The sequence below is a fragment of the Medicago truncatula genome, chromosome 6, assembly GCF_003473485.1.
Source record: "Medicago truncatula cultivar Jemalong A17 chromosome 6, MtrunA17r5.0-ANR, whole genome shotgun sequence".
NCBI classification, from domain to species: Eukaryota; Viridiplantae; Streptophyta; class Magnoliopsida; order Fabales; family Fabaceae; genus Medicago; species Medicago truncatula.
Window position 1 is genome coordinate 26334049 of NC_053047.1, and position 15984 is coordinate 26350032.

The 15984-nt window shown below is 35.0% G+C and overlaps 1 protein-coding gene across 1 annotated transcript; it reads left to right on the plus strand.

Annotated features, from left to right (window-relative positions):
• Positions 1-3033: 3033 nt before the first annotated feature.
• Positions 3034-4668, plus strand: LOC112417994 (pentatricopeptide repeat-containing protein At1g12300, mitochondrial). The gene has a single exon (XM_024774171.2). It carries the CDS (start codon positions 3034-3036, stop codon positions 4666-4668), a length of 1635 nt encoding a protein of 544 aa, XP_024629939.2.
• The last annotated feature ends 11316 nt before the right edge of the window (positions 4669-15984 follow it).

Here is a 15984-nt window from a genome sequence, read left to right on the forward strand (position 1 = left end):
TAATATAAGCACTTATCATATAAGTGCTTATGTATAAACTATTTCTATAACAAAAAATAAACTTAAGTCAAATTGTTTTCATAGAGGTTAAAAGTTGTTTTGATAAGTTATTATGCAGAGCTTATGGAAATAAGTTGAAAACAGTTATGAACCTAATTGGATATTTTATAGAAATAAGTTATTCATTAATTTAGAAGCATTTGATAGCTTTCTTAATTGAGGTGCAAAACTTTTCTGATAGCTAATACCAAGCCTAGCATGAAATACTAGATATACGTGATTTTGATACCGTGCTTGGTAGTGTGGTTATGCTGTCTGTGGAGTGGACCTGTCTGTGTTTCCAGAATTTGTGTCTAGAAAAGTAATGAATCTGTGTTGATGGTTAAGAATAGCGCTGGTAGTGTCGCTATGCAGTAGCACTTTTTACTGCACCACCAACACTGTTATGGCTTTGAGCAGTTAGCCCTGGTTAGAACACCGAAAAGTGATAGCTTCGTTGGAATTGAAGAAGCACAATATAGTAATTGAATTGAACGGGATAGTTTGGCAGTTGTAGCTGTAAAGGAGTGATATGGCTTGGAAACAGGGAAATTCTTACTGTTTTTGGAGATTAGCAAGCAGACTTTGCTTTGTTTTGGTTATTTAAAGGGATATATTGGATAAAGAACATTAGGGATTGGAGGGACAGAAGGCTGACTTTGAGTAACTCAAATAAAAGTAATGACTAGTAGTGAAATTATATGTAACTTTTTTGCTGCAAAAAGAGATTATTAATAATGGTTTATAGGGTCTATACATGTAATACCAAGATATGGATTATATGTTGCGGAAAATACATTGTTGTGATAGTTTCTATTTTTGATATGTTCGTGAAACTAGTTTTGATATATTCTAAAGCATGGTTTTGAAATTGTGTTTTTGAAGATTTTGATATTAATATGTACTCCATTTGGATTGGATTTAGATTTGGATTTGGATTTGAATTTGAATTTGGATTTGGATTTACTTATGATTATAAGTAGTAAATTTTCAATTGACTTTTGATGATACATATTTTGACATAAATTTCGTTATGTTGTAAAATATGGTTTTAGACATGTGTTTTAAGAATGGTGTTTTGAAAACTACAGTTATGTTGCAAAGTCAATTGCGTAGAAAGCTTCTAGCATGGTTAAAGATCCATCAATGTCGCTGTTTTGAGCCTATTGGTAGTTTAGAAATGTTTTGTTTTGAGTTGTACAAACATCTAGTTACGTCACTTTGAGATTCTGGCTGATAATACAAGTTTATAGACATGATTCATATCTTGGAAAATATTCAAAAGACAAAGGTACTATGTCGAAATTTCAGTGGATATCATTTTCAGTGAAAATCAATTTAAAAATTGTTTAAATTATATAGTGTGTCAAGTGTCGTCAATAGACTTGCCTGACTAGGATGTTCTAGTTCGTGCGCCGATCACTATTGTGAATTTTGGGTCGTGACAACCTCATCTCATTTAATTGTATAAAAAAATTAATATTTAATATTTTATTGTCAAACCTATTATTAAACCTACTTATGAACAATTTTTAAATTTCCTCTTAATTAATAGGGTGTTTGTTAACTTTTACTTTATGAGATTTACTTGAAGAGAGAAAGTTATGAGTAGTTACACATGATTTTTTTTTTTTTTTGTCAATATGTACACATGAATTTATTCATCCTTTTAGAACAAAAATAAAATTCCACGCTTTGCCTTGGAAATAAAACATTTTTCCTAGCTCAAGTGGTTATGTTCAACCGGTTAATGAGCTTTACCAAATGACAAATCGTTTGGGAGAACCCGTGTTCGATTCCTAAATGAAAAAAAATACTTGAACAAACTCGTCGATCTCTGGATTATCAGAGCCCCTTCATTTGTTAACCGAAAGGTTAACATAAAAAAATATGTTTCTCGAAAATATCTGATACAAAGGAATACAATTTAATAAACTTTTCGGAGACATGAATAAATACTTCTTACATCTTTATTCTACAAACATTATATAGGGGTGTTCGTGATGCCAATTTAGATCAATTTTGAGGCAAAAACTCATATGATCAAAATAAAAAATTAAATGCGGTTATGTTTGAAAGACTATTTACAAAAATCGATCTAATCTGATACAAATATACGTGGTTTAGTTTGAATCGGTTTTTGATTATCCAAAATATAAAATTTATTTTTTTAAAATTAATATTAATATTAGTCAAAGAGGGTAAAATAATAAATTTGATCCAAAAAATAACATAAAATATATTAAGGGATTAACAATAAAGAATGAAAGTGAGCGATTTTGTTAAAAAATACTCCCTCCGTCTCAAATTGTATGTCGCTTTAGCGAAAAAAATTTGTCCCAAATTATATGTCGCTTTACAATACCAATGCAATAATATTAATGCTACTTTTTCCATTATAACCTTAACTATTTATTACTCTCTCTTCTTTCAATTCTTTCATTTATCTTTCCCATATTATTTACTAAGGACTATTTTGTAAAACAACTCATAATATCTCTTCACACAATATTAATTACATTTCTTAATATGTGTGAAATGCCCAAAACGTCATACAATTTGGGACGGAGAGAGTATTGTCCTACAATAACTGATCCATTTTACTTTACAATGCAATATTAATTTTTTTTTTCAATTATAACTCTAATTAATACTAATTTCATCACTCTCAATTCAACATATTCTATTTTGCAATAAATATATCAATACTTAATAACAACATTAAAGACTTTTTTTCTATCCTTCACTGATATATTTTTCTTAACAAGTATGAAATGACTCTCTATATAATATAATAGCACTCTTACTTTAGCTAAACCCACTAACATTTGTCTTTAAATTTCCACTTTCGGCCTTGTTTAATAGAAATATAAATTGAATTGGGGAAAAATCTATAATTTCCGTTGAAGGTCTGACTATCAATCACCAACAACAACAGCTTGCGTCTTCTTCTACCGCTTACCAAGCAAGCAAGTGCCGCTCACTCACGCCCAAATGTCTTCATGCTGCGCCAGGTTTCGATCTTCTACCAATCCCATTTCTCTTTTTCCCTTCTTAAGAATAAGATTATACTCTCACTCTTCATTCAATTCAAATAATCTTGATAATGTTGTTTCTTCATTCAATCATATGCTTCATATGAATCCCACTCCATCGATTATTGAATTTAACAAGATATTAGGTTCCCTTGTTAAGTCTAACAACAATCATTACCCTACTGCTATTTCCCTTTTTCATCAATTGGAATTTCATGGAATTACACCTGATATTGTTACTTTCAATATTCTCATTAATTGTTACTGCCATCTTTGGGAAATGGATTTTGCCTTTTCTCTATTCGGGAAGATTCTCAAGGTTGGGTTTCAGCCGAATACCATTACCTTTAATACTCTTATCAAAGGTTTGTGTGTTAATGGTAAGGTCAAGGAGGCTCTGCACTTTCACGATCATGTGATTTCACTTGGATTCCACTTGGACCAAGTTAGCTATGGGACCTTGATCAATGGCTTGTGTAAAATGGGAAAAACAACCGAAGCCTTACAAGTGTTGAGAAAGATTGATGGGAAATTGGTTAACACTGATGTGGTAATGTATAGCACAATCATTGATAGTTTGTGTAAAGATAAATTGGTGACCGAGGCATATGTGTTATATTCTGAAATGATTACAAAGAGAATTTCTCCCGATGTTGTCACTTTTAGTGCTCTGATTTATGGATTTTGCATTGTTGGTCAACTGAAAGAAGCATTTGGTTTGTTTCACGAAATGGTATTGAAAAACATCAACCCTAATGTGTATACTTTTAATATATTGGTCGATGCTTTTTGTAAGGAAGGAAACACGAAAGAAGCTAAAAATGTGATAGCTGTGATGATGAAAGAAGGTGTGATACCGGATGTTGTTACCTACGGTTCATTAATGGATGGATATTGCCTAGTTAATGAAGTAAATAAAGCCAAACATGTGTTAAGCCTGATTTCTCGAATGGGATTGACTCCTGATGCTAATAGCTATAATATTATTATTAATGGATTCTGTAAGATTAAAATGGTCGATGAAGCCTTAAATCTCTTTAATGAAATGTGTTGCAGAGGAATTGCTCCTGATAAGGTAACTTACAATTCTCTCATTGATGGTTTGTGCAAAGCAGGGAAAATTTCTCATGCATGGGAGCTTCTTGATAAGATGCATGATAGAGGTCAACATGCAAATGTGATCACTTACAATTCCTTCTTACACGCTTTATGTAAAAACCATCAAGTTGACAAGGCAATTGCATTGGTCAAGAAAATTAAAGATCAGGGCATTCAACCCAATATTAACACATACAATATACTTATCGATGGACTGTGCAAAGAAGAAAGACTTGAGAATGCACAAGTGATTTTTCAGGATCTTTTGATTAAAGGCTATAAGGTAACGGTCTGGACATATAATATTATGATTAATGGCCTTTGTTTGGAGGGATTGTTTGATCAAGCTATGATCCTGCTGGAAAAAATGGAAGAAAATGGTTGCATTCCTGATGTTGTAACGTATGAAACTATTATTCGCGCTCTTTTTAAAAATGATGAGAATGATAGGGCAGAGAAACTTCTACGTGAAATGATTGCTAGAGGTCTATTGTAAGAGAAATGTAGCTATGTTCATTTTGTGATGAGAATGGTGTAGTTTTAGTTGAAAATCATGTCACATTATTTTCATTTTGTTATTATAATGATCGAAATGGTTGATTGTTTTGATTATTGGCTTAGTTATATTTTATTTCCAATGTGCAGTCAATTTTCTTCATATTGTTGTATGAATTTTTTCATTCATTGGTCATTCTGAAGTCCTGAGTTTTAAATGGTTCATGTAGTTGTTCCCATTTAGATGGAAGAAGCATTTGTGTTTTTTATTGCATTTTTCTTACATTGTTTCCACATCAAGGGAAAATGTAAGGATTCAACCTTGTGTTTGTACCATCTAATTTTTCGATAAGGCTACAATTGTTGGCCAAATAATTGGAGCTTTTTGAAGGGCTGGAAATCATTTCAGGTATGTGTGTTCTATTGATAACCTTGAATATACTTTTACAGAATGAAGAATACATATATAAGGAATTAGTTCATTTAGACAAATCATTTTTGGACAACATCCATAGCATACTTGTTTTGGATGAAGTAAGTAGAGAACATTGATGCACACTGCTTCTTGCTTACTAACATGGCTAGAGTATTAAGAATTTAAAGATTATGCAGGAAATGAAGGGTGGATTTCTGTTCAGGAATGGTAAGCAAAGGTTAAGTGTGTTAGTTGCTGCTGGCCTACTATTATGCATTGAATGGATTGATGTCAAAAGGAATGTTGAAATGCATAATTTTTCGAGGGATGTGTTCTTTATAAGGTGTTGTCTTCTTGTTGTTTCAATGTATAATTCCTTAGCTTGAAGTGGGATGTTTTGGTTTTGGTCATGGGATGTTAATTTCTGACATTTTAGAAATTCTTGGTAGCTGCGAATTTTCATTAATTTCGGTCACCGAGAGAGATATGTACGCACTTCATAAAGTGGTCTCTTGTTATTGATGAGGTGTGTTTCTGCTGTTGGTATTGAATAGAAGGATACAATGTCTTATTTCAGTACTATCTTGAATCTGTATAGGGTATGCACATCAACTGCTCCCTGTTAAGCACATCAATTGCTCCCTAGTGATTTATTACTCAGAAAGGCAAAAGGTATGTTCTATTGGATAGTAATTTATTAAAACAATTAATGTCTGTTGTTATGTTCATTTTGATATTTTAATGGTCTCAATGGAACTAATCTGTTCCCTGAATGTTAGTTAGACCTCTGAATGTTCTCATCAGGTATTGGTCTAGAAACTATATCCAATTTGCAGCAAAAAATATTCAGTTGAAGAAGCCAAAGTATGACATTTAGGTACCGTTTCGCCAGGCTTTTTTTGGGTCTTAAAGCTACTTTAAAACAAAGATAAAATAAAGCTCTTTAAGGAAAAAGCTAAAGCTGTTTGGTTTCTTTATTTTTTTTTTAGCTCTAACGTTATTTTTTAAGTTAAAAGTTGTTTGGCAAAATATTGTACAAAACTTTGAATTTATTATTTTTTTGTGGTGTCCGGGGTTCGAACTTGTGACCTTGCATATATTTATGCATTGTCTATATCAACTGAGCTAAGCTCACAAGTACAAAACTTTGAATTTATTACGAAATAACATAATAAATAAAAAAATGTTTAAAATATTTTTTTTAAGGGAAAAAATGTTTAAAATATAAAAGATATATGGTGTGTATATATAAAGAGAATAGTTTGTTTTTTCTTTTTCAATTATACTGTATAACAAATTTATTTTGTTATAAGAATACCATATTTTTGGTGTCATTTAAAAAGATAAGAATTTATATTATATGATATTATATTTGTTACATTGTTGGTGTCATTGAAAAAGATATGTTTAGTTTTTTTAATAAGAAAGAGATATGCATAGTTTGTTACAATATAAATGTTTAAAATATATATTAAGTATAATTTTTTTAGGCATCTATACTTGTACTTTTAATTAAAATCAAAATATTATAAAAATAAGTTTACGCATTACGCAACACTAAAAAAATTATACGCATTAACATAACAAAAAAACAGACATACATACATAAAGTATTACACTAAACGTTAATGTGTGAGTATAAAATTCCTTAAAAAGATAATAAAATTCCTTAAAAAATAGATAATAAACTTAAGTGGAACCTCATTAAAATATTAAATGGACAGGTTAAAAAAAAATGGAAGAAAAAAAAATTGAAAAAATAAAACAAAAGGTTGCCGGCGTGAGTTGAAGGGAGGTGCTTGTGAAATAAATTGGGGAGAAATAGTTTTTTTGAAGTAGCATTCAACAACTTTTGGTTAAAGCTCATTCCATTCAATTTTATGCATTCTAAAAAAATTATTTTTTTTCGAAGGTACTTTATTGATATTGTGTTTGGCCTAGCTTCTCCTTAAAAACGTAGAAAATCTAAAAAAAAGCCGGGCCAAACGGTACCTTAGTAGGAGAATATAAGCTACTTACGGTTTCCGGCTATTATGTTATAATTCATTGATATATTGTCTCGTCTGTCTTGTAGTATTTGTGATCTTTAGCAGGTGTGTGATACATTTCAAGAATGTAAAAAAAGTTTGGGTTAATAGAAGAGGTTTGGTCATTACAGTGATATCTTGGATCTGATTTGGTCATTTGATGTTGAATTGTATAGAATTTTCTGTTTTCAAAAATTGTAGTGGACCCTCCTGACCCTCTTGCTTGTTCATCCGAATGTGGGGCCATTCGACCATATATAATTTCTTCAATCTTTGATTAAAGATGTCCCAGACAATATTATGTTTTTTTTTAACAAAACAAAATGTAATTATATTAACACAACATAAGCATTTTCCAAGCATAAGGTGTGCCTAGGAAACTACTACAACATACAAAGGGTTACAAAGTCCAAAATAAGAGAATCTATCAGTGATTAGTGTAACAGCTCGATTTTTAGCTAGATTTATTTTAATTACTTTTACTATGTGTTTGTGTGTGATTATTGGTGCTTGTGTGAATTTAATTGTCATTTGGTGCATTTACATGGATTACCGTATTAGAAGGGTATTTTGGTCATTTGGCGGGTAAGGGTAAAATGATAATTTTGAACTATTTTAATATTTAGTAAGAACCCTTATTTTACTAAGTTACTAGTGTAGTGATTAGTGTAGTGATTAGTTTTTACCGTTAGTGACCGTTGGTTATATTTTACCGTTGTTAGTAATTACTGTTGAGTGTATTGAAATTTTTTAGAATTATGTTAGAATGAGTTAGGCCCATTAGAATTTAGAATTGAGCCAATTAAGGGAGATAACATTAGGGTTGTCATAGAAAATATCATTCATTCACTTCACAAAATATTTTCCTAAAGGGAGAGAGGTAGAGAGAGAAAGAGGTGAAGAGAAGAACAAGGATTTGAAGGGAATAGCTTGAAGAATCAATTGGGGTAAGCTAGGAGCTGAATTGAAGCAAGAGTTAGGGTTAATCATCTTCAAAGGTAAGGGGGTTAGTTATTATCATAATGTACAATTTTTGCATTTTCTCATGTTGTATGAAAATGGGTTGATGAACAATTCTTGCTAACTTCGTGCTCTTGCTGTTATGTTATGTTTGTATGCATGAATTGATGATAATTGTATGATTATTGATGAAATTACATGTTCAAATATGTAAAAATGATAAGTTATGAAAATTGTGCTCAATTGGTGAATTTTGCTAAGTTGTTAATTTGATATTTGATTCTTGTTCAAATGATATTATGAATGTTAATTGATGTTATGATTGATGAATAATTGCTTGGGTTTGCATATTCATGGATTGATGATGAAAATTTGAATTGTTTTGGTGTTTTGGTGAAAATGAAGAGTTAGCTCAAATGTCAAGTGTTTTCAAGTGTGATTGTGTCTTTGTGAGTCTTTTCAGTCATATTGACCTATAAACATGTTTTGGAAACACATTTTGGGACTGGGGGATCAAATTGGGGAATTTTGAGTGAGAAGGGTTCCAAACCCGTAACTTTTTCTGCAAACCTGTGAAGGTTCGCTTAGAGGTTCGCTTAAGCGACTTGGTAAGCGAACATTCATAGTGTTTCTGGGTTCAGTTCCCCTAAGCGAACTGTGAACGAGCAAGTAAGAGAAGATTTCTGGTTGCTATTGGAACTCGTTCGTTTAAGCGAACATGTCATAGCTTTAGCGAACTGGTGAGCGACCAGAAAGCGAACAAAGTGAGTTGCTATTGTAACTTGTTCGCTTAAGCGAACCAGGTGGTCGCTTAAGCGAACAGCTCCAGTTTCAGTCACTTTGATCTTTTGTTCCGGGTCTTTGGGGGCCAATCCGAGTTTTCTTAAATGATGTCTTAAACCTGTTTAACCACTGTTAACCCTCCAAAACCTACTGGAACAATGATTGCTTGCATATACTTGGAATTTTTGAAATGAGACTTAACTTGTGAAATTTTGAGAATTCCAACCTTTGTCGAAAAACAAATTTTGTAATCTAATAAGGCTTGCAAGTGAACCTACAGCTCATGTAGACTTAGGTGATGCTTGCAAGGGTGGTCAATATCTTAATCAAAATAAAAATTATATTTCGGGTGGGAAATGAAAGGTTGTAAAAACGAGATTTTTCTATGAACTTAAGTTGTGCTTGAGTTAATGTTGATGATCCGAAGACGACTTCATTTCATGTATACATTGTCGATTAAGATTGGTTAATGGTTTTTAACTTGTCTATGATTGTTTCGTTTCAAGTTGGTACGATGAATTGTTCATATGGTTAAGTAAAATTGTGTGAATGATAATGTTGATTGTTGATAATCAAGTTATTTATGTGATGATGAATACTATGATTTATTTGTGTGTGGGCATGTTTCCTTGGTAATGCAATGTTGTGGAGATAATCAATATAATTGGGTGTTGTCCTATATATTGAGATTGAGATTGAAATTGTGAATTGTGGTCGCATTATCGAGTCCTTATATATGTTCATGCATCATAGTCGAGTTGTTGTAAAAGAGTTGAGCTCTTTTACTTTGGAGATTATGTAAGGAGTGAACCCTTACATACGATGTGTTTTATCATCGGAGGTGACGACCTTTTGGAGATTTGGTACCACATGCATTTATGTGTCAATGAGTGCATATCATAACATGAGTCTTATGTGAAATATGTGATTGGTGATTGAAATGAGATGAATGATTATTGATGATGTTTGTGATTGATGATTGTGAATGAATATTTATGAATGGATAATTGTTCATATGATTGATGTATGTTGATATGAGTTATCAAGTTGTGATGCAAGTATTTAGGTATGACTAATATTATTCAAGTACATGATATTATCTGATTTAATTGCTATCTGAATTATGATAATGTAATACTTACTCCTAGTGCTCGGTGAGTCTTTGCTTGGGATATCGGGAGCTTTCTCCGATATCGGTGTTGAGTCGGCTCTGATCTAGGCTTGTTGTGTCGGTCTAGATTATGTTATTTTATTTCCTTTGGATTATTGTTTTGTTGGTGACTACCCGTATGTTTGGGTTTTCGAGATTCATCTTTGGGATATGATATATTTGTTCGTGTCATGTACATATTTTGATTACTCTGGTTTATATTCCGCTGTAACTATTGAGGTTTATATACATGTCTATCGGTTTTGAATTTTGAATGTGGCGTAACCTCTATTTTTTAAATAAATGTATTATTCGCATGTTTAATTGCTTAAATAGAAATAGGAGCGTTACAAGTTGGTATCAGAGCCATGGTCAGTCGTGTCTAGACTAATGTTTGTTGTTTTTCCCTGTTGTGTGCGAATGGTATCTTAGTACCTTCGACATTTGCTTTGTTGTGTTGTTTCCTTATCAGTGAGTTGGCAGGATGTCGTGATGATGCGGCAATTGCGCAAGCTTTAGCGACTATGGCGCAAGTTTTGGCTCAAGCAAATGAGAATACGGCGGCTAACCGTAAGAATGAAGGTGAGGCCGAAGAGAGGAGGCTCGATAGGTTCTTAAGGAACAATCCACCGACTTTCAAAGGGAGGTTCGATCCAGAGGGGGCACAGACTTGGGTGCAGGGTATGGAGCGGATTTTCCGAGCTATGGTTACGGGAGATGACCAGAAGGTCAGACTGGCGACTCATATGCTAGCTGAGGAAGTAGAGCACTGGTGGACCAATGCCAAGGGAAGGCTTGAGTTGGGAGGTGATGTAGTGACCTGGGCTAAGTTCAAGGTTGAATTCTTGAGGAAGTATTTCCCGGAAGACTTGATGACCAAGAAGGAGGTTGAGTTTCTGAATCTGAAACAAGGGATCATGTCGGTAGCCGAGTATGCGGCGAAGTTTGAGGAACTTTCAAGGTTTTGTCCCTACATCAATGCTGAGGATGCTACGATTTCGAAGTGTGTGAAGTTTGAGAGTGGGCTTAGGCCGGACATCTATCAGTACATGTGTGTTCAGGAGATCCGAGACTTTGATACTTTGGTGCATAAGTGTCGTATGTTTGATGATGTTGGAAAAGCTAAATCTAATTACTACAAAGCTCAGAATGAAAAGAAAGGAAAAGGCCATGGAGTTGGGAAACCTTACAGCAAGGACAAAGGAAAGAAGAGAGAATCTGGTGGAGACTCTAGGCCAAGTTTGGCGGATGTCAAGTGCTTTAAGTGTGGGACTTTGGGTCACTATGCTAATGATTGCAAGAATGATTTGAATTGTCACAAGTGTGGGAAAGCGGGTCACAAGGCGCCCGATTGCAGAGGTGTTGCAAGAGAGGTTACTTGCTACAATTGTGGAGAGAAGGGTCATATTAGTACCAAGTGTACCAAGCCGAAGAAGGCGGCGGGAAAGGTGTTTGCTTTGAACGCGGAAGAGGTGGAGCAGCCAGATAATCTTATCCGAGGTATGTGTTTTATCAATAGTACTCCTTTGATTGCAATTATTGATACTGGTGCTACTCATTCTTTTATCTCGGCTAGTTGTGTTGAACGTTTGGATTTGGTTGTAACTCCTTTGTTGCGGGGAATGATTATTGATACCCCGGCTAGCGGTTCAGTGACTACTTCTTTTATGTGTGTTAAGTGTCCTGTTAATTTTGGTGTTGTTGATTTTGAGTTGGATCTTGTTTGTCTTCCGTTGAAGCATATGGATGTGACTTTTGGTATGGATTGGTTGTTAGCTTTTGGGGTTAGCATTAATTGTTTGACTATGAGTGTGACTTTTTCTAAGCCGGTAGAAGAGTTAGATAGGAAGTTCTTGACCGCGGAGCAAGTGAAGAAATCATTAGATGGTGAAGCTTGTGTGTTTATGATGTTTGCATCATTGAAGGTTAGTGGTGAGAAAGGAGCTAGTGATTTGCCGGTAGTGCAAGAGTTTCCTGAAGTTTTTCCAGAGGATATTACTGAGTTACCGCCGGAGAGGGAAGTTGAGTTTGCAATTGATTTGGTACTAGGCACGGGTCCTATTTCGATTGCGCCGTATCGGATGTCTGCATCAGAGTTGGGTGAATTGAAGAAACAGTTGGAATAGTTGCTTGAGAAGCAGTTTATTAGACAAAGTGTTTCGCCGTGGGGTGCTCCAGTGTTGTTAGTTAAGAAGAAAGATGGAAGCATGATGTTGCGTGTGGATTATCGGCGGTTGAACAAGGTGACGATTATGAATCGGTATCCACTTCCAAGGATTGATGATTTGATGGATCTGCTGGTTGGTGCAGAGGTGTTTAGTAAGATTGATTTGAGATCAGGATATCATTAGATTAGAGTAAAGTCGGAAGATATATCCAAAACCGCGTTCCGAACGAGGTATGGACACTATGAGTATTCTGTGATGCCATTTGGAGTATCCAATGCGCCAGGTGTCTTTATGGAATACATGAATAGAATATTTCATCCTTATCTGGACCGTTTTGTGGTGGTGTTCATAGATGATATTTTGGTGTATTCAAAGTCTGAGGAAGAGCATGCTGAGCATTTGAGGATTGTGTTGCAAGTTTTGAAAGAGAACCAGTTATGTGCTAAGTTGTCTAAGTGTGAGTTTTGGTTGAAGGAAGTGAGTTTCCTTAGTCATGTGATTTCTAAGGGTGGTATTTCTGTGGATCCTTCTAAAGTTGATGCAGTGTTGCAGTGGGAGTCTCCTAAGTCTGTTTTTGAGATTAGAAGCTTTCTTGGTTTGACCGGTTTATCGGAGGTTCATTGAGGGATTCTGTAAGTTGGCGTTGCCATTGACGCAGTTGACTCGGAAAGGACAAGCTTATGTTTGGGATGCTAAGTGTGAGAAGAGTTTCCAAGAGTTGAAGAAGAGGTTGACTTCAGCTCCAGTGTTGATTTTGCCGAATCCGAAGGAATCGTTTGTGGTGTATTGTGATGCTTCTAAGATGGGTCTTGGTGGTGTGCTTATGCAGAATCGTCAGGTTGTAGCTTATGCTTCGTGGCAGTTGAAAGTGCATGAGAAGAATTATCCGACTCATGATTTGGAATTGGCGGCCATTGTGTATGCATTGAAGATTTGGAGGCACTATCTGTATGGTTCTAAGTTTGAGGTGTTCAGTGACCACAAGAGTTTGAAGTATCTGTTTGATCAGAAAGAGTTGAATATGAGGTAGAGAAGATGGTTGGAATATCTTAAGGATTTTGATTTTCAGTTGAGTTATCATCTCGGGAAGGCTAATGTTGTTGCGGATGCTTTGAGTAGAAAGACTTTGCATATGTCTGCTTTGATGGTTAAAGAGTTGGAATTGATTGAGCAATTTCGAGACTTGAGTTTGGTTAGTGAGTGGACACCTGATGGTGTGAGGTTGGGTATGTTGAAGTTGATCAAGAATGGTCAGAAGGAAGATTTGGAACACGTGGACCGCATGACGTTGGTTAATCAAGATAAGGGAGGAGACTTTAGATTGGATGAGAATGGCGTTTTGATGTTTCGTGATTGGGTTTGTGTGCCGGATGTGTTTGAGCTCAAGAGGCAAATTTTGGACGAAGGTCATATAAGTAGTTTGAGTATTCATCCGGAGCAACTAAGATGTATCAAAATTTGAAAAGGTTGTTTTGGTGGCCTGGAATGAAGAAGGAGATCGCTGAGTTTGTTTATGCTTGTTTGGTTTGTTAGAAATCGAAGATTGAACATCAGAGACCGTCAGGTTTAATGCAACCGTTGTTTGTGCCAGAGTGGAAGTGGGATATCATTTCCATGGATTTTGTTGGAGCATTGCCTAAGACTAGTAAGGGTTTTGATTCGATTTGGGTGATTGTTGATCGGTTGACGAAGTCAACACATTTTGTTCCTATTAAGACTGGTATGTCTGTAGCGAAGTTGACTGAGATCTACATTGAGCAGATAGTGAGGTTGCATGGTATACTTTCTAGTATTGTGTCGGATCGGGATCCGAGGTTTACTTCTAAGTTTTGGGAGAGTTTGCAAGCTGCTTTGGGAACGAATTTGAGATTGAGTTCTGCTTACCATCCTCAGACTGATGGGCAGACGGAGAGGACTATTCAGAGTTTGGAAGTTTTGTTGAGAGCTTGTGTTTTGGAGCAAGGTGTTAGTTGGGACGAATGTTTACCGTTGATTGATTTTACTTACAACAACAGTTTTCATGCTAGTATCAGAATGGCACCGTTTGAGGCTTTGTATGGTCGGAGGTGTAGGACACCGTTGTGTTGGTTTGAGTCCGGAGAGAGTGTTTTGTTAGGACCGGAAGTTGTGCAAGAAACTACGGAAAAGGTTAAGATGATTCAGGAGAAGATGAAGGCGTCTCAGAGTCGACAGAAGAGTTATCATGATAAGAGGAGGAAGGATATTGAGTTTCAAGTTGGTGATCTTGTGTTTTTTAGGGTGAATCCTGTGACCGGTGTTGATCTTGTTTTGAAGTGTAGGAAGTTGACTCCTCGTTTTATTGGACCGTTTGATGTCATTGAGAAGATTGGGGTTGTAGCGTATCGGATTGCGTTACCACCGTCCTTGTCGAATCTTCATAATGTGTTTCATGTGTCTCAGTTGAGAAAGTATGTGCATGATGCGTCTCATGTGATTCAAGTGGATGAGTTGGAAATAAGAGATAATTTGACGGTTGAGACTTGGCCGGTTAGGATTGAGGATCGTGAGTTGAAGCATTTGTGTGGCAAAGAGATTGTTTTGGTCAAAGTGATTTGGGTTGGATCAACTCGTGAGAGTGCCACTTGGGAACCAGAGAGTAGGATGAGGGTTTCGTATCCGGAGTTGTTTCCTTCAGGTCAATTTTCGAGGGCGAAATTTCTTTTTAGGGGGGAGAGTTGTAACAGTCTGATTTTTAGCTATATTTATTTTAATTACTTTTATTATGTGTTTGTGTGTGATTATTGGTGCTTGTGTGAATTTAATTGTCATTTGGTGCATTTACATGGATTACCGTATTAGAAGGGTATTTTAGTCATTTGGCGGGTAAGGGTAAAATGGTAATTTTGGTGAGAACTATTTTAATATTTAGTAAGAACCTTATTTTACTAAGTTACTAGTGTAGTGATCAGTTTTTACGGTTAGTGACCGTTGATTATATTTTACCGTTGTTAGTAATTACCATTGAGTGTATATAAACTGTTTAGAATTATGCTAAAATGGGTTAGGCCCGTTAGAATTTAGAATTGAGCCCATTAAGGGAGATAACATTAGGGTTGTCATATAAAATATCATTCATTCACTTCACAAAATATTTTCCTAGAGGGAGAGAGGTAGAGAGAGAAAGAGGTGATGAGAAGAACAAGGATTTGAAGGGAATGGCTTGAAGAATCAATTGGGGTAAGCTAGGAGCTGAATTGATGCAAGAGTTAGGGTTAATCATCTTCAAAGGTAAATGGGTTAGTTATTATCATAATCATGTACAATTTTTGTATTTCTCATGTTGTATGAAAATGGGTTGATGAACAATTCTTGCTAAATTCGTGCTCTTGCTGTGATGTTATGTTTGTATGCATGAATTGGTGATAATTATATGATTGTTGGTGAAATTACATGTTCAAATATATAAAATGATAAGTTATGAAAATTGTGCTCAATTGGTGAATTTTGCTAAGTTGTTGTTAATTTGAGATTTGATTCTTGTTCAATTGATGTTATGAATGTTAATTGATGTGATGATTGCTTGGCTTTGCATATTCATGGATTGATGATGAAAATTTGAATTGTGTTGGTGTTTTGGTGAAAATGAAGAGTTAGTTCAAATGTCAAGTGTTTTCAAGTGTGATTGTGTCTTTGTGAGTCTTTTCAGTCATATTGACCTATAAACATGTTCTGGAAACACATTTTGGGACTGGGGGATCAAATTGGGGAATTTTGAGTGAGAAGGGTTCCAAACCCGTGTTAGCCAATATTTGTGAGAATATGATCATTTAATGCAGTCAAGGGTTTGACCTAA